Source organism: Giraffa tippelskirchi, chromosome 2, assembly GCF_054371585.1.
Source record: "Giraffa tippelskirchi isolate mGirTip1 chromosome 2, T2T-mGirTip1v1.2.pri, whole genome shotgun sequence".
NCBI lineage: Eukaryota > Metazoa > Chordata > Mammalia > Artiodactyla > Giraffidae > Giraffa > Giraffa tippelskirchi.
The window spans coordinates 222,908,364-222,934,782 of NC_137276.1; the positions used below are offsets into that span (position 1 = coordinate 222,908,364).

General features: G+C 39.1%; 1 protein-coding gene across 9 annotated transcripts in view; it reads right to left on the bottom strand.

Moving 5' to 3' along the window:
- GRIK1 (glutamate ionotropic receptor kainate type subunit 1) overlaps positions 1–26,419 on the bottom strand; it is a 436,272-nt gene that overhangs the window by 58,052 nt on the left and 351,801 nt on the right. For 5 of the 9 annotated variants that reach the window (XM_081558024.1, XM_081558013.1, XM_081558007.1 and 2 more), the window contains 2 exons: positions 8,785–8,892; positions 700–813 (listed from right to left, as the gene is read on the bottom strand). In XM_081558024.1, the coding sequence (XP_081414150.1) occupies positions 700–813; positions 8,785–8,892 (222 nt within the window). Of the gene's footprint in view, positions 1–699; positions 814–5,863; positions 5,909–8,784; positions 8,893–26,419 lie in introns of all 9 variants that reach the window. The other 4 variants (XM_081557996.1, XM_081557961.1, XM_081558011.1 and 1 more) reach the window with 1 other exon arrangement.

Sequence of the window (26,419 nt, forward strand, 5' to 3'; positions counted from 1 at the left end):
GTCTGACTCTTTGCGACCCTATGGACTGTAGCCTGTTAGGCTCCTCTGTCCATGGGCTTCTCCAGGCAAGAATACTGGAGTGGGTTGACATGCCCTCCTCTAAAGGATCTTCCTGACTCAGGGTTCAAATTCAAGTCTCTTATGTCTCCTGCATTGGCAGGTGAGTTCTTTACCACTAGTGCCAACTGGGAAGACCCACAACCAACATAATTAAGAGGCTAGGGCTAAGACAGGAAGGGAGTAAAGAGTGGGCCATGAGCGCAATACAGGTTGAGTATGGAAGCAGAATCAGTGACAGGAGAGAAGCTGTGATTGTGAAGGACAGAGGTTCTAACAATACCATTGGGAAGCAGGGGAAGACATTTCCTTGCATCTCTTCCTCCATCAGCTGCCCTGGTCTTTTACCAGAATCTCCCCCTGGTTGAAACCAACCAGCAGCCAGAGAGCAAGGGAAACCAGCTGGGTAGGACTAGAGAGTGGAGCAGAACATAGCTGAGCATGGACTGGAGATTGGAGAGCTTCAGAACAATGTTGAAAACGGATAATTCAGTCCACTACAGAGATATGCTTTTAGTGCCCCAATTAAAAGTAGACATTTACAGACAGAGGTGTTGACATGGAAAAGATAGCTGAGGAATCCTTCAAGGTCTAGAGTAGGAGTTTCGATAAGATGCCCTGGATTCCACACAGTCAACTTACCAGAATGGTGGTGACGATGAGCGTTCGGTTGGCAAGTGAATCGGTGATATTATTGGACTTGTCTTTGTTGCCATCCGTCATGTTAAGCCCACTGTTGGAGTTCCAAATCCCAATCTACACAGAACACATCACATCAGAAGCTGCTGACTGTCAGTGGCGGCATTTATGCTAAAGAGAGGCCCCTTCTACAGCAGGAACGGGCACAAAAGCTCATAGTCTGGGAAGAGGACACCAGGGCATTACAGGGGAAGCTACTACATGTGGGAAAACAAAACAGTGGAAGAAGGACTGCGTACGTGGAACAGAAAATCAGTGCTATGTGGGGTGGAGGTAGGGGGAAGTCTTTTTAATTTATTAAGTTCAATGTTCTTTTCTAAATTAAGCATTAGTAAATGAGTATCAGATTTTCTTCCAATATGTATTTGTTGAACACCGACTTATAAACCAGGGATTCTTCTAGGCATTTGAAGATGTAGCAATGAACAAAAGAGACAAAGACTTCTGCTCTGGTGGAGCTTACATTAGACTGATACAGATCTTATGCTGCCAAAGTATTACCATCAATGCCTTTAAAATTTATGAGAAATGGGATGGAGGAGGCAGGATGGACAGTGAAGAAGTTGGGCATCTAAGAGGGAAAGATAAATGGAATAAAAAGTGTGGATGGACAGTAGACCAAGTTCTAGGTCTATCATTGAAGAACTAGTGCTAGATGAGGGTGTCTCTTGTAGACTCTGGTAGAACTCTGTTTGTACCTCCATTGTACCTCTGTTACGGACCTTCTTCTCTTCTTATCATCTGTTTATCTGTCTTGTTTGTTCATTTGACCATGAATGCCTTTAGTGAAGGTATTACTTCTATTGCTTATTGATCTTTCTGTCACAGAACCAACCATTGTGATTGGCAGTCAGTGAAGCCTATTGCTCTTTTAAGAAATGATAACCTCAATTTCCTCCACTGGCCACCTCATTCTTGGGTTATTAGAGTCTGTAGAAGTAGATTGATTTGTTCTGCCTCTAGGGGCAATCTAGGAGCAGGGCCTTAGTGAACTGGCTCTTTGTCTAAAGTCTTCTGGAAGCATTTACTGATAGCCTAGTGAGATGGAATGCAATTCTGCTTGCTGTGTGGCCTTGGACAAGATGCTAACCCTTCTGAGCTCTGGATTTCTAGCTCTAAAATAATTTATAGGGATGTTGAGAACATCAAATGAGTAGATACATGTGAAAGCATTAGTACATGTTAAGAGCTGCATGAATGTTAACAATAAAGGACATCAAAATGATTGCTCCAATAATTTCTTTAAGCTTGCCCTGTTATGAAAGAACTTGGAATCGTTAGTGAAATCCTTTTTCTTTGAAATTTATAAGCTGACAAAGGAGCTATGAAACACAGGGACAGTTTAGGAACACCAATACTTGGATGCAGTCTGTGATGGACAGGGTAGACCCAAGTTTGATCTCTAAATATACTCTTCCACTAGGAGGACATTTGGCTGGCTGGACAGAGTATGAGCTTTACAGACAGACTCTTGTCCAGATTCTAATTTTGCAATTTACCAGCAGTGTGACCCTGGTGAAGTTAATTTCCCTACCTAAAATGGAGACAACAGAATTCTTCTGATGATTAAATAAAATTTCACCTGTAGGAATGTTAGGCTTCTTTCCTTTTCTATTTGTTTACTTTGATTTACTGCCAAAATACAGCAGCTGAAAATTCATTTAGCTCAACAAATTTTCTTTTTAGAAATATAAATTCTTTGAAATAGTTTCAAGGACTATTACAGATTTGTTCATCGGTGTGAACTATTTCCATTTCACTGTCTCCTTTCTATACTTAATAAGGGCTAGTTGGGTAGTGAAATAAGGAGACAGGTCTAGATAAATGGGGTTTGGGGATAGTTTTTGCATTTGAAAGTATTTTGATCCTGTCTGTAGAGAGAGTACTAGAGGTAGGATTAAGCTTTAGGATAACACTTTTAATAACCATTCAGTCTTTCCAGGATCAAGTGTAATATCCATCACCTAGAATGCATGAAACACATGCCTGCTGGTTGAAGAACATTTGCTTTTCTTTGCTGGCTTTAAACTCAAGAAAAAGGGAAATTTTTTTTCTTCCCTCTCTTCTAAACTCCACCCCTCTTCTCACTTTTTGGGGGCAGGGACCCTTGCTTCCAGGAAATGTATCTCAGACTAACTACAGTAGAGAGTCTATGAATTTTTAGCCAAAACTATGCTTTAGGTTGTAAACAGTTGAATTCTAACTCTATGAAGACTGTGTTTCGATTGGGCCCTTGCTGTGTTTTTAATTAAACCTTGACTTAGGCACTGGGGAGAGGGGAACCTAATTTTTAATTAAATATTGAAAGCTGGAGAAAACAACTGGATTTTAGCCAATTTGTTAAGTGGTGAAGTGTGTTCTCAGTAACTCTTATTTCTATTAAAGTCAAGTGTTTAAAAGACTTACACTAATATTTGAAAATGTCAGGGCTGATTGGCCTTGCAACATCACTCTCTAAAATACAAACTTGAAACTGTAGACAAATATACCCCACAGCTCAACATCTGGCTTTGTTTCTTTTACCAGCCTCACTAAAAAGTGTGGAAGGTATGATGTCATTGCTGCTGCATTTGTAACATAATGAGTCCCAAAGTACCAGTCAGTGTAGATGTTCCTCCATAAAATAAGAAAAAGAAGAAGAATTTTTCCTGCTATTGGTGTAACAGAAGTGTTCTCAAATCTAGACTCAAAGAATATCAAGAAACAGTAAAGATCAAGCGATTCATGGGAAGTGGACAGTTTACGCATGAGGTTTGAATGACCTCAGCCTTGTATTTTCAAACATTTTAATCCGCAAAGCAATTAAAGTGTGTAGGTTTGCATACAGGGGTATGTGTGTCTTTTAAACCAAAGTTGTCAACTGGCTTTAGCTTTTATTTAACTGAAGTAAAATAACATGTTAACAAATGTCTCTTTTTGAAAAAGCAAGCTCCCATGATTCATCCGTGCTGGGAGGTTGTTGTTCAGTCACTAAGTAATGGTGGGAGGGCTACAGTTAACCACATGCCTGGATATTTAGCATTTAGCATTTCAGTCCTGTCCTCTGCCCTTGGAGGATTGCCTCTAGGAAGCAGAACCTCAGTTTTCAAACTGTACAGCAAAAGTGATCAGCAGTAATTTACCAGTGAGAAGCAGTGGAAGGTGGATCAATTACTCGTGGGGAGGAACACTCAAAAGCTAAATAGTCTGGTCCTGTCTTCTCTCACTTTGTAAACTGGGATGAGGAAGCAGTCATTTATCATCTAGGACTACAGAGGGAAGCATTTGAAAATGAGGACTTAAATGCAATTAAGCAAGCTTTTTTTTGAAAAGGTAATGTGACAAAGAGATAATCAGAAAGCGACTAAGATCTGTCTCTCAAACCTGGTGTGTGATTCACGTAAACTCAAAATCCAAAATTGCTGAGTGAAATAATCAAGTATCTAGGGGAAAGAGGTGACTTTGTTTCCTGTATGATGAGTTTTATAAACGTATATTTTAGTGATGAGCTTTGTAAAGACCGCCATATCCCTTGCTTGGAAAGAATTTTAGGCAGACTGTTCTCTACTGAAAAAGGTCAGAGTGCAGAAAAGAGCTTTTGGAATTAGGATGCAATGGGGGCGAATCCTTCTGCTGTAAGATGGAATCTTGTAGGGAAAGGACAATGTGTTGGTTGGGTCTCAACAGGTCTCTTGTGCTAGCACTCAGATTACTGCAAATTGTTGATGAGCAGTCATAACACAAAACAGCACACCATAGTATATACAGCTTGCAACATGGCAACAATGGGTCAGCAAAAGGAAGAGGCACAAAGGCATGGAGGAAGGAGGAAAGCCAAGAAGTGCATCCTTTGGAAGTGGGGGCGATTATTGCAGTTTAGTGACAAATACAGGACATTCCCCTCCCCTGAGAATAATTTCAGGGCTTGAATTTCATTCCTGAGGATATTTGGTTTGAATTAATTCAACATTGCAGAAAATGCCTGGAGTCTCAAGCTGGATTAGTGTAATAAGCTTTTTTCTGGGTACCAGTTAGGTTCATCTATTAGCATAGTGGAGATAGGATTGTCTTCCTTGTGCCTTTGGTAGCCTGATTCGTCAAAAATTAAAACAAGATTATTAAACCTGTGCTTATTTACACTTAAAAGCAGGACATTTTGGAGCTCATCTGAGTATGCTCCAAAAGGGAGACAAGGCTTTTGACTACAGGGAGAAACTGTTTACACTTTCTGTGACTTAACTCATAATTCAAAAGATGAAAGTGAACCTGACAAAACTGTTCAAGTTGAACAACCTGGAGTAACTTAAGCTCCATATGTCAATCAGCAGATAGTTTAGCAAGTGGTTTGAGAGAGAGAGAATGAAAGACAATGTTTGCCTATCACTGGGACGTTTTCCTGATCAGAATGTTTGTAATTCCTAACTTTTGCTTCTATAATAAATCTGTGCACATTCATTGACAACATAATACTGTACAATAAGCTGTGAAATAGTAGGTGTTATGATTTACAAGACAATCTCATTTCCTTTTCAAAATCTCTAATGTTTTTGTCCTCTGGAAACTGTGGTTCCAAAGCAAATTATGAAACAATATGCACTGACAAGGTTTTGTTTTTCTGCATAAAATGAAGATGGTGGGTAATAAAAGGGAATTTCTGAAAATGGTTCATATATTTTGTGGTGGTGACATTGAAGGAGACGTCCCGGCCCCTCAAAGCCTTAGCCTATCTGACTAGTCTGATGGATCAAATCTGTTGTATTTTTTCCCCCTTAGGGAAAAAATATTTAGAGTCAAGAAAGAATATAAATGGATCAGTGTCTGCTTCTGTTGCAGCTACCTGCTTTTAGTCCTAACAGGGACTGGTCCTACCCAGGAGAAACAAAAATAATCTAGAGGGAAATATTTAGTCCATCATTATTTAATCCATCTCAAGTCTGTTTCAATTCCCAGGCAATGTTGTTGAGAGACAACATATTCAATTACCCGTGTTCTCCCTTCACATGAAATTTTGCCTCTAAACTGCAATTAGAGAGCTACTGGTCTGACAAAACTGGAAGGATGCAGGCTTTTCCTTTGGTGTTTCCCACCCCACTCCCAGATTTCCTGCAGGTTTTGTCCATGTACAAACCTTCTTCCACACTTTATATAAGTGTTTAGACACTTCGCCAGCAGCCTTGGTTTTCAGAGGGGAAAAATAAAAATAGCACTTAATTAAAACGGAGCATGGAAGCCAAAAGGCATCATGGCACGTGAGTGCTCACAGTTACATCCCCCACCCATTGTTTGGAATCTTGCATGTTCATTCAACAGAAAGCCTGAGAATAGGTACAGTAAAGACATGGACCAAGTACTTGGGTTCTACAGAAGTTACTTCTCCTTGGTGGTGGAACCTGATTTTCACTTTTGCTTTTGCATGCCCCCCCCCTAAAAAAGACAAAATTTTTTCGAATATGCACACCTATGCTGCAGAGATTAAGGTCTTCATCATTCCTTAAGAAGACCTGTTAAAGTCATTTATAACCAGATTAGTCAATCAACCAATGCACACAGACACATACATAAACACACACACACACACACACACACACACACACACATTATTTCTTAGTGAGAAGAAAGTATGCTTATTATTCTTTGACTAGGTGCTTCTGGGCAATAGAAACTTGAGTGAAAGTGAGAAAATAAGCTTTTCTTTAAACAAGTTTCCTCTTGGACCCTGCAAGAGGCTGACATGAAAAGATTGGGCATTTCCTCCCTCGCCACCTGAGAGCGATAGGATGGCTTCCCTCATTGCCTTAAGGCTCAGTCAGCCTTCTCAGGAACTGAGCCTAAGTCACCTGAAGAAAGAAAAGTTATTGCAAACAATGAAGAGATAAGAAACAAATTGAGAAAACACTTTCATCAAATTCGATTCTGCCTTTGTTAGAAAAACACCACTAGAATGTGCGTAATATTGCTGTGTATACATAGCTGGGAGAGCATAACAATAGCTCCATCTATTTCATCACAAGTCTGAGCCAAAAAGATGTTTCCTTAACAGGCTTTCTTTCCTCTGCAGTTTGGTACTATCAGAGCAGTGGAGAGGGAGACAGAAAAGTTTGTATAGAGAAGCAGACATTTTCTTTTAAAGAGAACTGTTACAGCCTTTTAGTCTATAACAAGTATTATTTTCTTTCCTTTGGTTCTCGGCAGCCCAAAGTCCACATTCCATTGTGGAAGTTAGGTGGATGCCTTGTACTCTGTCAGAGTGTGTTAAACTAACAGAAGAGGGGATCAGAGTGAAGAAATGAGAGAGAGAGACAGTGAGAGGGGCAAAGAGAGACAGAGAGAGAGAGGAAGAGACAGAGACACATACAGAGAGAAAGAGACAGAGGAAGAGAAGAGATGAAGAAAGAGGGCATTTTGGAAAGGGGAAACCTGGGTGACTAATATGGACTCTCAAAGTTGTGAACTCATTATTTTCCTCAAGCACTTCAACACTAGAGACTACCTTTTACATTCAGCCTAATTCATTTTGTTCATTTTAATTAAGCTATTTGGCAGTGGGGCAAATGTGTCTCGGCTTCCCTGGTGGCTCAGTTGGTAAAGAGTCTGCCTACAATGCCGGAGACCTGGGTTCAATCCCTGTGCGGGGAAGATCCCCTGGAGAAGGAAACGGCAACCCACTCCAGCATTTTTGCCTGGAGAATTTCATTCAAGGAGGAGCCTGATGGGCTACAGTCCATGGGGTCCCAAAGAACTGGACATGACTGAGCGACTTTCCGGAGAAGGCAATGGCACCCCACTCCAGTACTCTTGCCTGTAAAATCCCATGGATGGAGGAGCCTGGTGGGCTGCCGTCCATGGGGTCACACAGAGTCGGACACGACTGAAGTGACTTAGCAGCAGCAGCAGCAGAGCAACTTTCATTTTTTTTTTTTTAAATGTGTCTCAGTTAACAAAAGCAACAAAACAGAAATGGAAATTTTATTTAATTTTAAAAATCAACCCCAAAGTAAAACAGATTGCTCCCAAAGATGTTCTTTTACATTAAGCATAACTTTTTGTCCACTTAAGTGAAAAAAAAAAAAGAAAAAGAAAAACAACACTGGATTATAGAGTTTAGACGTTCAGACAATTGTTTGGGTGGGCGGAGTTTCAAGATCTTTTATCCCTAAGGTTCTAAAAGTTAGAGTCTTCATGATAAGTGTTAACTATCCCAATATATAGTAAATTCACAATATATATTGTGAATACTAAATTGGTGTAATAAAGAGAAGGCAAATTATTTTATTATTATTATTATTTTAAATATTTGTATTATTATTATTTTATCTTTTGGCTATGCTGTGTGGCATGTGGGATTTTAGTTCCTGACCAGGGATTGAAACCTTGTCCCTGCATTGTGAGTGCAGAGTCAACCACTGGGCCACCAGTGAAGTGCCTATTATTATTATTAATCAATTAAATAGCTTACATTTGCATTGCCCTAAATAGTAACTTGAAGCATTGAGAGGTTGGGAACTACAACTATAATAATCCTAAAATCAAACTCAACATTAAAATACATTGTTAAAGCATATTTCCTCATAAAATTAAGGATGCAAGTTCAGTTTGCTTCAGTAAGCCTTTTACATTCTGCTTCATTCTGTCCTCTGTCATCCATCTCAAAATGGAGTACAATTAAAATTCACTTTTGACCCTTGGGTATCATTCCAAAGATAAATCATTGACAGCTTCTGATTTTCCAAGTCTAGACTCAATTTCTTAGAACCTGTGACATAAGGGGCTAATGATCCCTACCCCTAGGGTTGTATGTATGTAATAACAGAATCATGCTTGTAAATATGCCAAGCACTATGTAGCCATTAGCATTGCAGTTGATAACACACACAATTTAAGAATCTAGTACATCAACATCAATTTGCAGATCAGAGAGAGTGAGTTAGAAAACTGGACATAAATGAATAGGCTGGGAAAATAGCTTCATCATTCCCCTACTTGCTGTGCAAGTAACATGCAGGAGAGGTGCTCCTTTGTAATTTTCAAATTTATCATCGAGGAGGTTACCTTTTCAGTTCCTTCCTCTTTGAGACTAATAATGTCCAGATCAAAATCCTTCCTCAAGCCATCGGTTTTATTGAAGGTGATACGCCCAGTCAAGCCATCCCACTGAGCCTATGGACAAAAGGAACATGGCGTTACTGTTTAACATTTGCAATCCTTAACACCGTCAAAGTTGTAATACCTCAGATTCATCACAGTATCCAATTATTCAGTTTCATCATGGTGTTATAAGCCATTGTGTTAGTTCAGTAACTTGATAGCAGAACACTTCACTATTTTATTAGCACTCATTTATTTCGTCAGTTCTAACATCTTCACATCAGTCAAATCTGTAGGGGTGGCACTCTAGATGGGGAGTATAGAAAGATTGACTGTAAAATGGTCTGCCCATGGAATAAACAAAGTCTGGGAAGCCACAATATTTGGTTTTCCAAGGTCAATCCAAATCCATTTCAAGGGACTGCCCAGGTGAAATAATGCTCCTTTTTGTTCTTCGAGAAAAGGATATAATCCATTAACCAAGGTTTTTTTGTTTTTTTGGGTTTTTTTGTTTTTAGCAAACAAAAGCTGAGGAAGTTGGTTACCACTAGACCTGTCTTACAAGATATGCTAACGGGAGTTCTTTGAGTGGAGAAAAAAGAATACTAAATAACATAAAAATACAAAAAAGATGGATGATAGCTGAATCTATGTGGTAATCGGTTCATTATCTATGTAAATCAAACTATTATGCTCTTCATCTCAGACTTATACAGTGATTGTTTAGTTGCTAAATCGTGTCTGACTCTTTCGTGATCTCTTGGACTGTAGGCCGCCAGGCTTCTCTGTCCATGGGATTTCCCAGGCAAGAATACTGGAGTAGGTTGTCATTTCCTTCTCCAGGAGATCTTTCTGACCTAGGGATAAAACCCAAGTCTCCTGCATTGGCAGGTGGAATTTTTACCACTAATCCACCTGGAAAGCCCAGCTCTGTACAGTGAAGTATGCTAATTATTTCTCAGAAAACTGGGGGGAAAAGGTACACAGCAAGGAGGCAGCCATCTGCAAGCCAGAAAGAGAGCCGTCATCTAGAACCCAATCCTTCTGCCTCCCTGATCTTAGACTTCCAGCATCCAGAACTGTGAGAAATAAATGTTTGCTGTTTAAAGAAAAATCCTTCATTTAATTGCATATGCAGTTTTTTGTTTGTTTGTTTATATAAGGTAGCAGCGGCAGATTCCAGAGACTGGGACACGGGCATCTTTTGGGAGAGCCACTTTTCAGCCTACCACATATATCAACATCATTTGAGGAATTAAAAATCACAGTAGTTTAGGATTTGCCTGGTGGTCCAGTGGTTAGGAATCTGCCTTCCAATGCAGGAGATAGACACAGGTTCGGTCCCTGGTCAGGGACCTAAGATCCCACATGCTGTGGTGCAATTAAATCTGCACGCTACAGTTACTGAATACCCTCGCCCTAGGGCCTGAGTTCTGCAACTAGAGAAGCCCATGCACTGCAACGAAGACCCAGTGCAGCCAAATAAAATTAAATTAAATTAAAAAGATAAAACACGTAGTCTGCTCTTCAGAGAACTCACAATGGAGATCTTAGGTCGTTTCATGAAATAAGAAATAGTGGCCCCAGAGGTTGTGAGGTTCAATCATTAGGCTATTCTTGACAGCTTTGCCTAATTTGAGTTGACTTACAAATGAGGATAAAGGAGAACTCAGTCCTTTGTATGCACTTAGTTATTTTCCCTCTCCCAACTTTACCAAATTCATGAGATACATGTAAGATGTGAAAAAGATCCTGAGAGCTATACTATTTCCAAAGAGTTCATGCCATGTGTGTCTGTTGAATGTATTTACCCATTTGACCAAGAGGCAGAAGCAATGCAGTGGAAAGAGTATGGGTTTATCACAGAGCTGGTTTTAAATCTCTGAAGCATGACTTCAAGCAAGTTACTTAACCTAAACCTGGGTTATCTCAGGCTTCTGTGTTTATCCATACAGGGTTTTTGAGAGATTTAAATGGCACTTAATACAATTCTTACCACATTGAAAGCATTTACAATTTTAACAATGATTATTTTTACAGTCATCTCTTATTTTTCTTCCCCACATTCAAATAACTCTAGAATTTGGCTTTCATTTCTGCTAATGTCAGTAGTCACAAGTGTAGTCTCTTCTGGTCTCTTCTGTATTTCATTTTACAAATTAACATCAAATTCATTCTTCTGAAATATAATTTCCTATTTGTGCAATTTCTCTCAACACTAAAGTATTTAATAAATTAATGTCACCTATAAATGAGTCTAACCTTGACTTTACATTTGTAGTTATGACGCTTAATTTTATGTGTCAAATTGTTTGGATCAGAGTATGCTGTTATGTGGTTAAACATCATCTCCAGGTGTGTCTGTGAGGCTGTTTCCATTTGAATCAATAGAGCAAATCACCCTCACCAATGTGAGTGGGCATGGCCATTATCTAATCCATTGAGGGCCTGAATAGAACAAGGAACAATCTTTCTGACTGTTGAGACTGGGGCTTCCACCATTGATGTTGCTGGTTCTCATCTTCTTGGTGCCGAGAAGCATTGGGAAAGAGAACATTTAGTAGTTTATAGTTTAGTAGGAATAAGCACATTAACGTATTTCAATGAAGCACTGTATGAGGATAAAAAATTCACACATAGTAACTGAAGACAGAAGTATGGATCCTACTTAACCCAACTGTAAGAAAAAAAAGGGCCAGGGAAACGTACTTTGAGGAAAGAAGGCCTGAACTCTCAAAGAATGAGAAGTGTGCTGTGCTAAGTTGCTTAGTCGTGTCCGACTCTTTGCGACCCCATGGACTGCAGCCCACCAGGCTCCTCTGTCCATGGAGTTCTCCAGGCAAGAATACTGGAGTGGGTTGCCATTTCCTACTCCAGGGGATCTTCCCAATCCAGGGATCAAACGCAAGTCTCCCGCATTGCAGGCAGATTCTTTACCGACTGAACTACCAGGGAAGCGCTTGATGAGAAGTTAGTTGACCAAACAAAGATTCACAGCCTGAGTAAAATCTGAAACACAGAACAAGTTTTATCTGCCATGGATCCGTCGTGTGAGGTAAGGAATGATGAGAAACGAGCCTGGGAAGGAGAGTAGGTGCCTGTTCGTAAAGGTGTCGCGAGTCACACTCATTGGCTTGGACGTTGCTCCACAGACATTTGGGAATCACTGAAGTGTTTCAAGCCTGTGAGGGTCATGGGCAGGTGTGAATTACAGCAAGACATTTTGGCAGAACTGAAGGAGGATGACTCAAGATTGTGAGCAGAAGGCTGGTTAGCAGGTAGTTCTCAAAGAACAAAATTTACGGAAATGTATTCTCATTTCTATGTATGAACACAGGGACAGCACAGTTCCTTCATTTCCCTGTCCCAACAACTTGTACACCACAAATACCATCAAGTATTAATAGAAGGAGTTCTACAGCAGGATAAATAGAGTTTCTTGAAGAAAATGTTGCTATTAAAGTTTTATATAAAGGATGTGCTATGGAATCAACTTGTCCAGAACCAACACAATTAGCACAAAACATATTTTCTACCTATCATTCAGATCGAATGGATGTCATGAAGAAGTATTCTTTATCACTTGATAATTCTGGAAGATAAATTAATGTAAGGAAATGATGTGTGTACAGGAAAAGCCTACACCTCTCATCTAAGCTGCTTATATGGCCAAACTAGATGTGAGTTAAAGTGCTATGACACATATAGAAAAATGCTTTTTTTTAGATCCTAGAACTTGGCCTTCAGAGTTCATCGCCAAGAGATATCATAATGCCAAACATTAGCTCCTGCTTTAAAAAGTGATGGTGTATTTTTATGGTCAATAGTAGCACCTGTTGCTAAACTCTCTGAGATATAGGTAATCTCATTCTCTGCATTAGGACAAAAGCATCAATATGGAAGACAAGTAGGGAGCCTCCTCTTGTGTGTACTTAGACACACCTCCTGACTTTGTAATTTCCCTTTTCTCCTCATCATATCCCAATCCTACTTTTTGTACTCAAGTCACTCCTCTATATTTTGCAAGTCAAAGGCTGGCTTCATAGATTAATGAGTTAGCTGAGAGTTGCTAAATAAGCTATTGCATTAGGGTTATAGCAGCTGCGTGAGAGTAGAGAGCAATTTGTCTATGACTTCGGTTCAGTGCAAATCTCTACTGTGTTAAGGGTTTGGACTAAGTCAGTTTTCAAACCCCTTCTTCATGCTTCTAAAAAACGTGCAGTTCTAACCCGCCTCCTGATATGTTTGGAAGGATGTAGTTATCTCCATTAAGTTCTGTAGGATTTTCAGAAAGCTTTTTCCTAGAGGCAACTTTTCCTTCATGGGGGTCATGCTGTGAGTCAATTCGATACATTGTCCAGAGTTTATGGAGCTTTCTGAAAATGTACAGAAATTGGTAGCATTTATCTCTTGATGTAGCATATAGTTCATAGCAAGGTCTTAAAACCCAGTTCAGAAATCCAATTTTATTTCCACTAAGTGTGTCTATTGTGTCCTTTTGTTTGGATTCTGTGGTGCTGGTTGTATTCTTGAATTTTGTCTTCCAATCAGTGGTGCAGAGTAATTCCCACTTCTCCTTTCTCTTCCCTGCTCATCCAAGTGGTAAAAAGTCCCCTTTTCATGCTCTAACAATGCTTCCTTTCCAGCCTCAATATCTATAAAGATACCCTGCCTGGTCCTTTACTGAACTGAAATATCTTTTGACCTTCAAAGTCCAGTTTCCCTAACTGCTACAATTACCTGTGTGCTTCGGCTTTCCATCCCTAGATGAATATTTCTTATATATTCTTTTTTTGTTGTTTTTCAAACTAATTGTTGATAAGCGTTTATTGAAACACCAATGCATTATTGATCAGGGTGAGTAGACAATGACCATGATGAATAAGATCCATGAGGAATCCATTTTCTGAGACAAGGCTGAAGCATATGCAATTTAGATAATGATATATAATTATATTAGTCATAATTACAATTTGCTTGCCTTATGTAGAAGCATTTGCACAGAGGACAATTATAGGATACTTAGCTGAAAACAATACTTAAACTATTGTCCCTATTTTAGGATATCACTTTAATTTCTACTCTGCATTAGACCTCTTGACAACAACTGCTTAATAGTAAGTGAGTCAAATGTTGTGCCTTTCTTTCCTCTTAGAAGATATGTTATTTGATGGCCAAGAGACAAAAATCCAGAGATGAAAGAAGAAAAATGAAAAATTTTCATTTCATTTTCAAACATTTTCATTAATGTTTTTTTCATTTGTTTGCTGTTTCTCAAGATGATATACATTGTCCAAATAAAATATATATATTTTAGTATTGAGGAAGAAAGTGGCTAGCATTTAACTCCTATAATAGTCAATTTTTAACTTCATTTAGTTAAAATGATTTCTTTCATTCATTTTTTTTTTTTCCTAAAGGGGACTTAAAAATGTAAAAGAACATAATGTCCCCATTCCTAGGACTAGAATATTCCCTGACACACTCTGACACAATTTTCTCATTTTGTCTATGGAGTAAATAGTTTCCTATTGAAAGACATATAATTTTTTTGAGAATTGAATAGAATGTCCTTTTCTCTGTTTACGCTTTTTTTCCTTTCTGTTTCTTTTCTTCTGATTCTGTTTTGATTCTGAATTTTGCTCAAGTATATCAGAATGAAAATATCATGCCTAACTCATAGCTTGAGCTATTTCTCTTCCAAAACTGGCTGCAAAGACCGGTGGATCCACATCTGGTTGCAGATCTTGAGCCGTCTCCGCAATGCTATCTCCAGTGCATAGTTAGGGGAGCTCTTTGTGGCTCTGAAGCACCTGGTTTGGGCTATAACCTGTATTTTAAGAATATAGGCAAGCACTTCGTGTGTTTTTCCAGTAGTCATGTACAGACATGAGAGTTGGACCATAAAGAAGGCTAAGCACCAAAGAATTGATGCTTTTGAATTATGGTACTGGAGAAGACTCTTGAGAGTCCCTTGGACAGAAATGAGATCAAACCAGTCAAGCCTAAAGGAAATCAACCCTGAATATTCATTGGAAGGACTGATGCCGAAGCTCCAATACTTTGGCTACCTGATGCAAAGAGTGATGCTGGGACAGACTGCGGGAAGAAGGAGAAGGGGGTGACAGAGGATGAGCTGCTTCAATAATATCACCAACTCAATCGACATGAGTTTGAGCAAACTCTGGGAGACAGGGAAGGGAGGTAAGCCTGGCATGCTTTGTGATATATTATTTTAAGCAAAATTTCCAAGTTCCTATGTTAAATTTAAGACCTTGAACTAATGTTAAATCAAATTAATTGATGGATAGTTTCTAGAAATCTAGGTAGTTTCTAATAAGAGATAATATAGACATATAGTCACCATATATGTGTGTATGCACATATATACATATACACCTTTGTTGTTATTTTTGTATGTTATAAAAAAGCTGCACCTTTGGGTCTTGCTAATGAATATGTTTATATTTACTATGTTGAAAAAGGTGTTTAAAAGACGTATGTGGCCCTAGGGCGTTGCTTATATATATAAAGTAATGGAGCATCCTTTTGTTTATAAGGTAAAGAGAAAATAGGTACCAAATTATGAGAAAGTATAGTGAACAGAAAAATATCAGTGTGGCTAGTATAGGAGGTTTGAAGGAATTCTCATTTGCATTGAAGCATAATACTTGCACATAACGAGTCTGGGAAAGAAAGCAAAGAAATGTGTCAAAAATTTGGCAGTTTGCTCAGTTTTGACAAAGTTTGTTAATAAGATACTTACTTTATTATTTTTTTGGCTATGCACACAGCGTGCGGGATCTTAGTTCCCCCCTGCAGGGACTGAACCTGGGCCCTGGCAGTCAACATGCCAAGCCTTAACCACTGGACCACCAGGGAATTCCCAGGGGACGTATTTTAATGTTGTGACTACTTTTATGCCAAATGCTATATGAATGTTAGAGTTTTATTTTAAAATGACCGTTGGTCCAGGAGTACTTAATCTGCTCTTAAAAGAAGAGATAAAAGTTCATAATTTACCTCCTATGTAATCTACTCATCGGTTCTCATCATCAACAAGTGGTTTCTGCCTTATTCTCATGTTTGTCTGAAGACTTTGGGGGAAGCTATAGGCTGATAACTGGATCTTTTTCAAAGAATAGCACTGTCAGAACCTCATGGAAAAATGGCGCCTGATACTCTTACCTGTTGATATTTTAGGAAACAGAGTCACTGGTACAGGCTTTGGAGCTTAAAGTGATATCATTTAGCCAACTGTGAATGTAGCAGAGGACTTCCAGGACTCCTTTTAGTAAGTCTGGAATAAAAGACCTTATGAATGCAGAATGCTGACCCAAAGTCTGGATGTATAAGACAAGAGGATTAAAGGACTAGTGGGGGTAAATCTAACTGAGATTATCTGATTTTGAGTATTGCCGATATGTTTTTAAATGCTCTATTAAGGGACTAAGATATATCCTTTATCTTTAACCTTCAACGTAATCACCTATAAATGACACTTTCTTTTATGGTAATTTATTTCTGCTTACTCCTCAGAATTCAGTGTCAACTCACTAGTTTTTATGGTAATGTGATTATTTGCATAAGATCAATAAACATCTGTCTTCTGTTTTCACCAAGACACAGTCTGACAAACTGGTTCTGTAAATAAGTTCCTGCCAAGGTTGCCATACCTGAGAACAAATCTCAATTAATTAGGTATAGCAAACCCACCAATAAGAAACAAGTGTTGCTCTTCATATTTAAAGTCGAGATCTAGTTCTCTTAAGAAACCCACCTATTATTTGTTCTATGGTTTATAGAATCCCATGAAGAAAGTTATTTACTGGCAGGATAGGAAATGTACCAGAGTTTGGGCCACTCGAAGAAATTCACCAAAATGTGTAGGTACTGTGGAGATGAGTTTCTTGCGTTTAGTTTTTTATCTGTGCTTGGTAGGGTGAATAATGGTTCCCAAATCCCAAGTGTCCATGTTTTAATCTCCAGAGCCTAGAATGTAGCAAAAGGGATGTTGCTGATGTATTAAGTTAAGGATCTTAAAATAGGGAGGTCATATTGCTTTATCTGGTGGGCCCAGTGTATTCACAAAGGTCTTTATAAGAGAGATCCAGGAGATGTCAGAGAGAAGGAGAAGGGAAGAGAGAAAGAGATTGAAAGATGCTACATTGCCAGGTTTAAAGATGGGGCAAAGGGCCCACAAACCAAAGATTACAAGAGCTCCATCACCCTCAAAGCTGGAAAAGTCAAGGAAACTGATTTTAAGAGCCTCCAGAAGAAACCCACCCTGACAACACTTTGACAGTAACCCAGTGAGATTTGCGTCAGACTTCTGACCTCAGAGCTATAAGAGAACGAACTTGTATTGTTTTAAACCACCAAGTTTATGGTGGTTTGTTTAAGAAACAAGAGGAAATTAATACTCCAATAAGGGCCACCGAAACACTTCTGAAACAAGAGAGGCTTATGAAAATACAATCAGAGATTCCTTTTGAAATTTCCATGTAGAAGTTAATTTTCTGACCTTAGTAGCTGCTAAACAGAAGCTCTGAATTTGCTGGTCATACACAAAGGAGCTTATGTAGTTAATCAAAGCTCTTACTGCACCCATGTACATTAATTAGGTCCAAATACAATGACTCCAGACTTTTCTTAACATGAATAATCTTTAGAGATTATTGATGATACAAGAGAGACTGTTGAGAAAATTATCTAAAACTTGGAAATAAAACAAAAGGATGACTGCATGTGCTTTTAAGGTCATTCAGGGTCATTATCTAAAAGGCTCACCCAAAGATGATTTAATTCTCTAGGGGTTCGTTCTTTTGTTTGTTTTACTATTTCCTATTGTTCAGAGTCAAGACTATGAAATTATATGTTAACTTGTAGACTTTTTGTCCAATAGAGATACAAATAATTTATGTCTGGTACAAGAGATAACCTCAAAGGTTATGGTTTTACTGTTCTGTAGAACAATAATCAGTTTTGACTCTAACCCAGTGTTCTTTTTTCAGTTAGCCTCTCTTGATGGACTATATAATCACTGTTCCTTTAACTTCTCTTTGAACCGACTTCACTGTCCTTTTGGTTCCATCATTAAGCAATTTATTTCCATCATTATTATTCTATCAGTGTTTTCATGGCACATGTTTACTTTACATTTGTATGAAAGTTATGTTTATAACTTTACAAAGTTATATATTGACTATTGCTAAGCGATATACTTATATTATCTCCTTTGATTCTCACAGGAGGCAGTCAAGGTGAATAGGATCGTTCCCATTTTAATGAAGAGGAAAGATATCCTACAGTTGGTAAGATGCATTGGAGGGATTCAAAACCACATCTGAATCATATTCTTTCTCCAGCACTATTCTTCATTCCTACAGATAAGGTCATGGGAAAGAAAATGAAGATGGGTGGGCCAATCTCTCCCATTTTAAATCCTCACACATGGGTCAAAAGGAGAAGATATTCTCAGGCTAAGAAAATTAAAAAGATTAAAAAAAAAAGGAATTATAAATGCAAGTATTAAATCAACATGAAAATTCTGACTTCCCTGTAACTCAGTGGCGTGTTAGAAGCCTGGGTTGCCCAAATTGACCCAACTTTAATCTGCTAGGTTTAATCAGAAAGACAAAAGCCTAACTTTTGCCCCAGCTTCTAGGATCGTATTTCTCAGTTTCTGTGCTTCCTATGTGCAGAACAGCCTCTGCTGAAAGTTGGTATCATATAGCTGGAGACTGATGATAGCCTGAGTCAAAATAAACCAGCCGTCAGCCTCTTCTGTGTAGTTTCCTCCTTGCACTGTGCTGTGCTTAGTTGCTCAGTCGTGTCCGACTCTTTGTGACCCCATAGACCGTAGTCTGCCAGGTTCCTCTGTCCATGGGGATTCTTCAGGCAAAAATACTGGATGGGTTGCCATGCCCTCCTCCAGGGGATCTTCCCAGCCCAGGAATCTGCATGTTGAATTCTTTTGCTTTGCATTTTGCTTTTTTTCAAAGTTTTGAAATTTTTTACAATGTTGTGCTGGTTTTTGCCATATGGTGGTTAATATTCAGGGCAAGGGGAGTGTCTAGAAAATGTCTGAACTCTTGGTTTTATGCTAGTTTGGCTAAAATGCCCCTAACTTTCTTTCTATGACTGCCCTTTACTGCTCTTCAGAACATCATTCTACTTGCTTGCAGTGGACTAAATGGGTCCCAGGATGGTCCTACTTCCTATGGTTTCCATTTTGGATTCACCTGTGTGTGCCTGTTCATTGACTCTTTACTGTAAATGTTGGTGACTTTTGCTGACTTAAAACTGAAAAGACAGTGGAACGTGTTTTAAAGTCCTTTATCTCCAGTCACAATGAGTCTCCTTCCTTGGAACTTTCTTCCTGGACAACCCTCTCTGATTCCCTTCTCTTTAGTATCTTCGTCTTCCTTATTTTTCATCAAGCATACCTCTCTTTCTTATTCTGAGGTAGCAATAATGCCTTGACTTTTAGGAAGCACATGGCAACATGTGACAGAATCAATTTATGGTCCAGAAAGCCAAGTGGAAAAGAGGGTTTCAAGTAAAGCAGGAAAATTTAATACAAACATAAATTAATATGATTTTAGCAGCCTAACAACAACAACAAAAAATCCCATATTGGATTTAAAAAATTTACAAATACTGCTAAAAGGCACTTCACTGGTCTTCATATATTGTTCATATACAAATTTTAGTCATAAACCCAGCATTATAAACAAGATGCGCTTCAACAGAGTGATAGTTCATTTTAATTGTTAGCATGTTTTGATGTCTGAGTGTGGTGCATCAGGAACGGTTTGACTTTGGGATCAAATGATGTGGGATAAGCTGGGTGACTATGAACATCGCAAAGAGTAGGGCAAGACTGAGGGACCAACAATTTCACTTTCACTGTGAGCAAATTGCTTAACTTCTTCAACATCCATTTGCAAAAATTAACACTGTCTTTGACTAGTTGTTGTAAAAATTAAAGGAGATAATTCTTCAAAGCTTCTAACAGGACCATCAGATGGAAGCTCAACAAAATTCCAGTTCCTTTCTTATCTTGACCTAGTCAAAAACTTCTCAACTCTCCCAACAGATATAAGATCACTCATAGACCATTTTGCAGTGATCCTTGTTCTGTGTCAGAGCCTTCCTTTATGCTGCTTGTCAGTGAAAAACTAACTGCCTTACTACATCATCAATTACATTAATGCAGTGGCTATCAAATTCTAATGAGCACAAAAATCATTGGGATACTTGTTTGACGTGAGAGCCAGGGATTTACTTTTTTTTTTTTAATAAGCATTCCACTTGCTTTTGCAATCATGAAGAATGTCAACATACTATACTCTGAGAATTACTGAAACAGGGCTCAAAGCTTGTCAATTCTGTGGAGCCTATACTACCTGTATTTGCTGAATAATCTCACCAAAAATTACCAGTCACCAAACAATTATTGAGCTTGATTTCAGTGACTGACTTCACAGTCTGATGATTAAGGTACCCGTCTGTTTATCTATCTATCTATCTGTCTATCTATCTATCTATCTATTTATCATGCATTTATCTATCATTTATCTATGTATAGGGAGTATATATTATATAAAATTGAAAAGTAAATGAGTGGGACTGATAAAATTTTATAGAATTGGGAAAAATTATTAATAGCTGTGGCTGGTATACCCAGTGAAGTTTTTAGAAGATGGAGATGGAACTAGTCATTGAAGATAAACAACATTTGAAAAAAAGCATACACTTAAGTCTCTCAGTAAAATATCAATCTAGCAAAATCTTTTATCATGCAGTTTGGCATATATTGATTCGATCCTGTGCTCTTACATCCTATGAAACTTTGAGAAATCATACAGATGCCTCTGGGAGAAGACACTTGATGTATTGTAGGCAAAAGAGATCCACAGAGTCTTTTCAAAGTCTGTGCTCTCCTTGAGAAAATAGATTTGTCCCCAAAGATCCTGATTGTTATAATTGTTCACACTGACCTCACAAGTCCTCTTTTGGAATCTAGAATCAATCCCCAGCATGACCCCAAACCAATTTGATTGTTGCCAGTGTTCCCTCAGTGGAGTACTATCCTGGTGAGAGATTAGATTCCTGGTATTACCACACAGTCCAAAGCTCATACATTAATGTGGAGCTGAGCTAAGCCTGGAAGTTTCAGCACTTTGCCCATGGTCCAGGGACTCCTGTTTGCTGCCAGACCCACAAGCATTTACACTGAATTCCAGACATTTCCCAGTGCTACTGCAAAACAGCCATCATAGTAGTTGGAAGGAAAGCTCTGACAAACCTAGACAGTGTATTAAAAAGCAGAGGCATCACTTTGCCAACAAAGATCCTTATAATCAAACTATGGTTTTTTCAGCAGTCATGTACGGATTGGAGAGTTGGACCATAAAGAAGGCTGAGTGCTGAAATATTGATCCTTTCAAATAGTGGTTCTGGAGAATACTCTTCAGAGTCCCTTGGACAGCAAGGAGATCAAGCCAGTCAATCCTAAAGGAAATCAATCATGAATATTCATTAGAAGGACTGATGCTAAATCCGAAGCTCCCATACTTTGGCCACCTGTTGAGAACAGCTGACTCATTGGAAAAGACCCTGATGCTAGGAAAAATTGAAGGCAAAAGGAGAAGGGGTCAGCAGAGGATGAGATGGTTAGCATCACCGACTCAATAGACATGAATCTGAGCAAGCTCCAAGAGATAGTGAAGGACAGGGGAGCCGAATGTGCTACAGTCCATGGGGTCACAAAGAGTCAGAAAGGACTCAGAGATTGAAAAACAACAACATATGAACACAGCTGTTTCAGAATCCTCTTTAGAGCACTTCCTTGAAACAATATTTTCAATTGCCTAGAGAATAAACCCCCACCTCTCTAACATAGTATTTACTGCTCTTCCCTGGGGTTTCCTTTGCATCCCCATCTATGGCCATCTTTTACCCAAGGGCTACACGTGAAACTTATGTTTCAACCCTGGGGATACCTTCACAGACTCTGTGGATATTCATAATTCACAAATTTGTTTACAGTGTAAGCCTCCCAGGGCCGGGGATGGACATCTATTTTGCTCCATCCCCATCACTAAAGATAAGGCTTGACACCTAATAAGCAGTATTCGTTATATACTTATTGAAAGAGCAAAAAAAATCTATCAAGGTCAGTTCAAATGTCTTTTCTCTGACGCCATCCCCAATCCTTTCCGTCAGAATACATACTTTTTCCTCTGGGATTTAATAGCATTATATTTATATACAATTATAGCCTGTATTACAACAGTCTTGTATTACAGTTAGGTGTGCATATTTCCTTCCAGCTTGTGGCTTCCTTAAAGTCAGCGGCAATGTTGTATTCATCATTTACTTTCACTGTTCACCTCACTTCTTGTACCTTGTGGTGCTGTACACATAGTGTATCCATAGTATATCTTAGTACTGGGAAAGATTGAAGGCAGGAGAAGGGGATGACAGAGGATGAGATGGTTGGATGGCATCACCGACTCAATGGACATGAGTTTGAACAAGCTCTGGGAGATGGTGAAGGACAGGGAGGCCTGGCCTGCTGCAGTCCATGAGGTTGCCGTGTCAGACACGACTGAGTGGCTGCACAACAGCAACTTATGAATTAATTGAATTTCTGAATAAGATTTTCCATAAAAACTTATCTCTAATACTACAGCTTTAGAAGATGTAAAAATTACATACTTTAATTAGAAATTATTTGGAACAACTCGAGCTCCTCTCTGTTAAACCTTTCAGTGTCAGAGACTTTTGTGGTTCTGGCTTCCCTGTGTGCACTGTCCTATCTGACTCTTTGCAACCCCATGGATTGTAGCCAGTCAGGCTCCTCTATTCATGGGATTTCCCAGGCAAGAATACTGGGGTGGGTTGCCATTTCCTTCTCTAGGGGATCTTCCTGACCCAGGGATCGAACCCCCACCTCCTGCATTGCATTGGCAGGCCGATTCTTTGCCATTGAGCCTCTAGGGAAGCCCTGGATCATAATAGGAAAGCCCTATTTTGCTCAAGTTCAGTGCCCTGTAGCTTTGGTTTCCTTGCACATAGCAGGATTTCTGTTCTCTAGGATAATCATTTTACCTCACAGGGCTTCTGTGTCTTGTATAAATGAAGGTATTGAACGGAATAATATCTGAGATTCAACCATTCTAGTCTTTCTTCAGTCTGGTTTGGAAATGTGCCCAAATTCTCAGGCCATGCTTACTTACACAAGCCTGCATGCAACAGTCTTAGGAATCCATCCTGGACCTATTTGAAAATTAACACTGCGCTTCTGAAAGTCAAAGCAGAAAGATGGCCAGTCTAAGGAGGAATATCCAGGTCTCTCATGAATCAATTATAATGTAATGCTTAGAAATCCTTTTAATATGGAACTAAGTCCCCTCTTTTGTCTCTCTACTCACCCTACTGCTTTCAGCTCCAGGAGACTTGCTGAATTTACTCTTTTCTTGACAAACATACCACTTTCTTACCCACCTAGCAAGTAAACATAGGTTTTTAAGAGATTGCTTTTAATTTGAGCTCTAGGGGTCTTTTTCTTATTCTTTGACAGGGTCCGATACTTTAAATCCCAAGTGCTCACCTACCTACAACTTCTTAACTAACCCTTTTGCGACTGTGCCCACTGGAGCACCAAGAAGTAAATGGGATTTGCCTAAAGCAATATCATGATATTTTGGCAGAACTGCTGAGTAAGTCCTTCAGTTTTGTTTTTCTAACATCACATTAAGCAATACTATTTCAACCCAAATGCTTTGCAGCATTTATTTCCTGAGGATGAGGATTCTGGGGTTTAGATGCATTCAGCATCTCAAGAACTTCCAGTGAAGTGAAGAAATGAGTCAAATAAATCCCATGGCATTTCATGAAACTGCCTCAAAACTACAAGAGACTTAATTAGACTGTGGTTATTTGACTTAATGATGTTTTAAAACAATATTCACAAATTGTGGGTGAGAAAAAAAATTGCTTCATGCCATCCTTCAAAGCTGTCATTTGCAGAATTGCTTTAAGCAGGAAGCAACATACATTACTCTGCCTATTGTAGAATAATTAAGTTTGAATGGTAAGTCAATTGTTTTGATACCATTACAGTTCAATTGAATCATGTTGATTAGAATAGGTTGGGCATGTGCTCATTTAGATCCTTCTCTCTCTTGGTCTGGAGGAAAATTTATTATCAGCCATCACCGAATAAAGTCTTTTAAAAGAAGAAAAAACCAATTATGAAAGAAGGGTTTTTCAGATCTCTAATTAGCCAACTACTTGGAAAGTATACTAGTGAAAGTACACCTGTGGTTTAATTTTTAATAATGTTATTACTGCCACATTAAAAATACATAAAACTCCTTTCAGGGAAGGGGCGCACAGCAACACAGGAACAATGGGAGGGTCCCTGCTTCTTCGCAATGAGGATGCAGCGGTGAACTTGGTTCTTTTCCAGTGTGAAGCCTCAACTTCAATGATACAGTTGCCAAAAGTCAGTTTCTTTGTTTTGTCAGGAATTTGTGATATTGTTATTAGTCCCCTTTAAGCTTTTGGCAGATTTATCCCCAGACAAGTTTGAGCAACTGATACTGAATTTGACTGATTCTGGAAGAGATGTGAAAAAAAAATTACATGATTCAAATAGTTTCTAAAAAGATGCTCTTAAAGGATGTGCACCAGATACTGATGGTTTCACCTCTGCGTGGCTTCCACCCAACCGTCACCCAGGGTGCAGTTACCCTGGGGCAATGCCCTAGAAACCCTCCTGGACAGGCCTGTTGCCAAAAGCTGCTTGCAAAGAGGTCACACTCCAATTACTAAGACAGGCTGCTAATTTCCATTTAATGTAAATTTGGTGAGTCTTGGGAATACACGATCATGTCACATCTGCCATCAGTATTTTGCTTAGCATTAAAAGAAAATACATATTGGCAAAGACTTGAAGTGTGACATCAGATCCACATATCCATGGGTGCTGCATCTGCAGATTCAACCAACTGTGGATCAAAAGTATCAGGAAAAATTCCAAAATTTCCAAAAAGCAAAACTTGAATTTGCCGCATAATGACAACTTTTTACATAGGGTCTACATTGTATTTACAATAAATTACATAGCATTTACTTAGTATTAGGTACTTTAAGTAACCCAGAGATGATTTAAAGTATACACGAAGATGTGCATAGGTTATATGCAAATGCTACACCATTCACTACACAGTGACAGAATTTATTTTCTTGGACTCCAAAATCACTGCAGATGGTGACTGCAGCCATGAAATTAAAAGATGCTTGCTCTTTGGAAGAAAAGCTATGACAAACCTAGACAGCATATTAACAAACAGAGATGTTATTTTGTCAACAACAGTCTGTATAGTCAAAGCTATGCTTTTTCCGGTAGTCATGTATGGATGTGAGAGTTGGACCCTGAAGAAAGCTGAGCACCAAAGGACTGATGCTTTTGAATTGTGGGTTGGAGAAGATTCTTGAGAGTCCCTTGGAAAGCAAGGAGATCAAACCAGTCAATCCTAAAGGAAATTCAGGAAATCAGTCCTGAATATTCATCGGAAGGACTGATGCTGAAGCTGAAGCTCCAATACCTTGGCCACCTGATACAAGAGATGACTCAATGGAAAAGACCCTGATGCTGGGAAAGATTGAGGGCAGGAGGAGAAGGGGAGGACAGAGTACAAGATGGTTGGATGGCATCACCGACTCAATGGACATGAGTTTGAGCAAGCTCTGGGAGATGGTGAAGGACAGGGAAGGGTGTTAAGCTGCAATCCATGGGGTCGCAAAGAGTGGGACACGACTGAGCAACTGAAGAGCAACACCATTTAAAGGAGATCAAACCTGTCGATCCTAAAGGAAATCAACCCTGAATATTCATTGGAAGGACTGATGCTAAAGCTGAAGCTCCAATACTTTGACCACCAGGTGTGAAGAGCCAACTCACTGGAAAAGACCCTGATGCTGGGAAAGGTTGAAAACAAAAAGGAGAAGGGGTCAGCAGAGGATAAGATGATTAGATAGCATCACTGACCCATTGGACATGAATTTGAGAAAGCTTTGGGAGATAGTGGAGGACAGAGGAGTCTGGCATGCTGTAGTCCATGGGGTAGCAAAGAATTGGACGTGGTTTGGGGACTGAACAATAGCAACAACAACAACACCATTTAATATAAAGGACTGTAGGATACACATATTTTGGTTTCCACGAGGGTCCTGGAACTCATGCCTCCTGGATACAGAAGACAGCAGTATCCTTGTTATTCAAGCCAAAGTGCCTTTGAAGGACCCTTTGAGGTTGGTTTTGCATAGCCTAATGTTTGAGAATTTACAGTGGCTTATTTGTTTTAGTATGTTTATTCAAAATCTGTTTCTTCTTTATTGCTTCATGATCATTTGCATTTTCATTCCTTTTCATTGTACTATGATATTTGGCTTAATTCTGCCTATATTTATTATCCTCTCCATTTCAGTTGATTGTTTACCCTGTCTGGGATGCTTGGGGTAACCTAGTACCCCAGGGTCATCTTAGTAATCTCTAATGGCCCTTTAGATTTTATGTTTT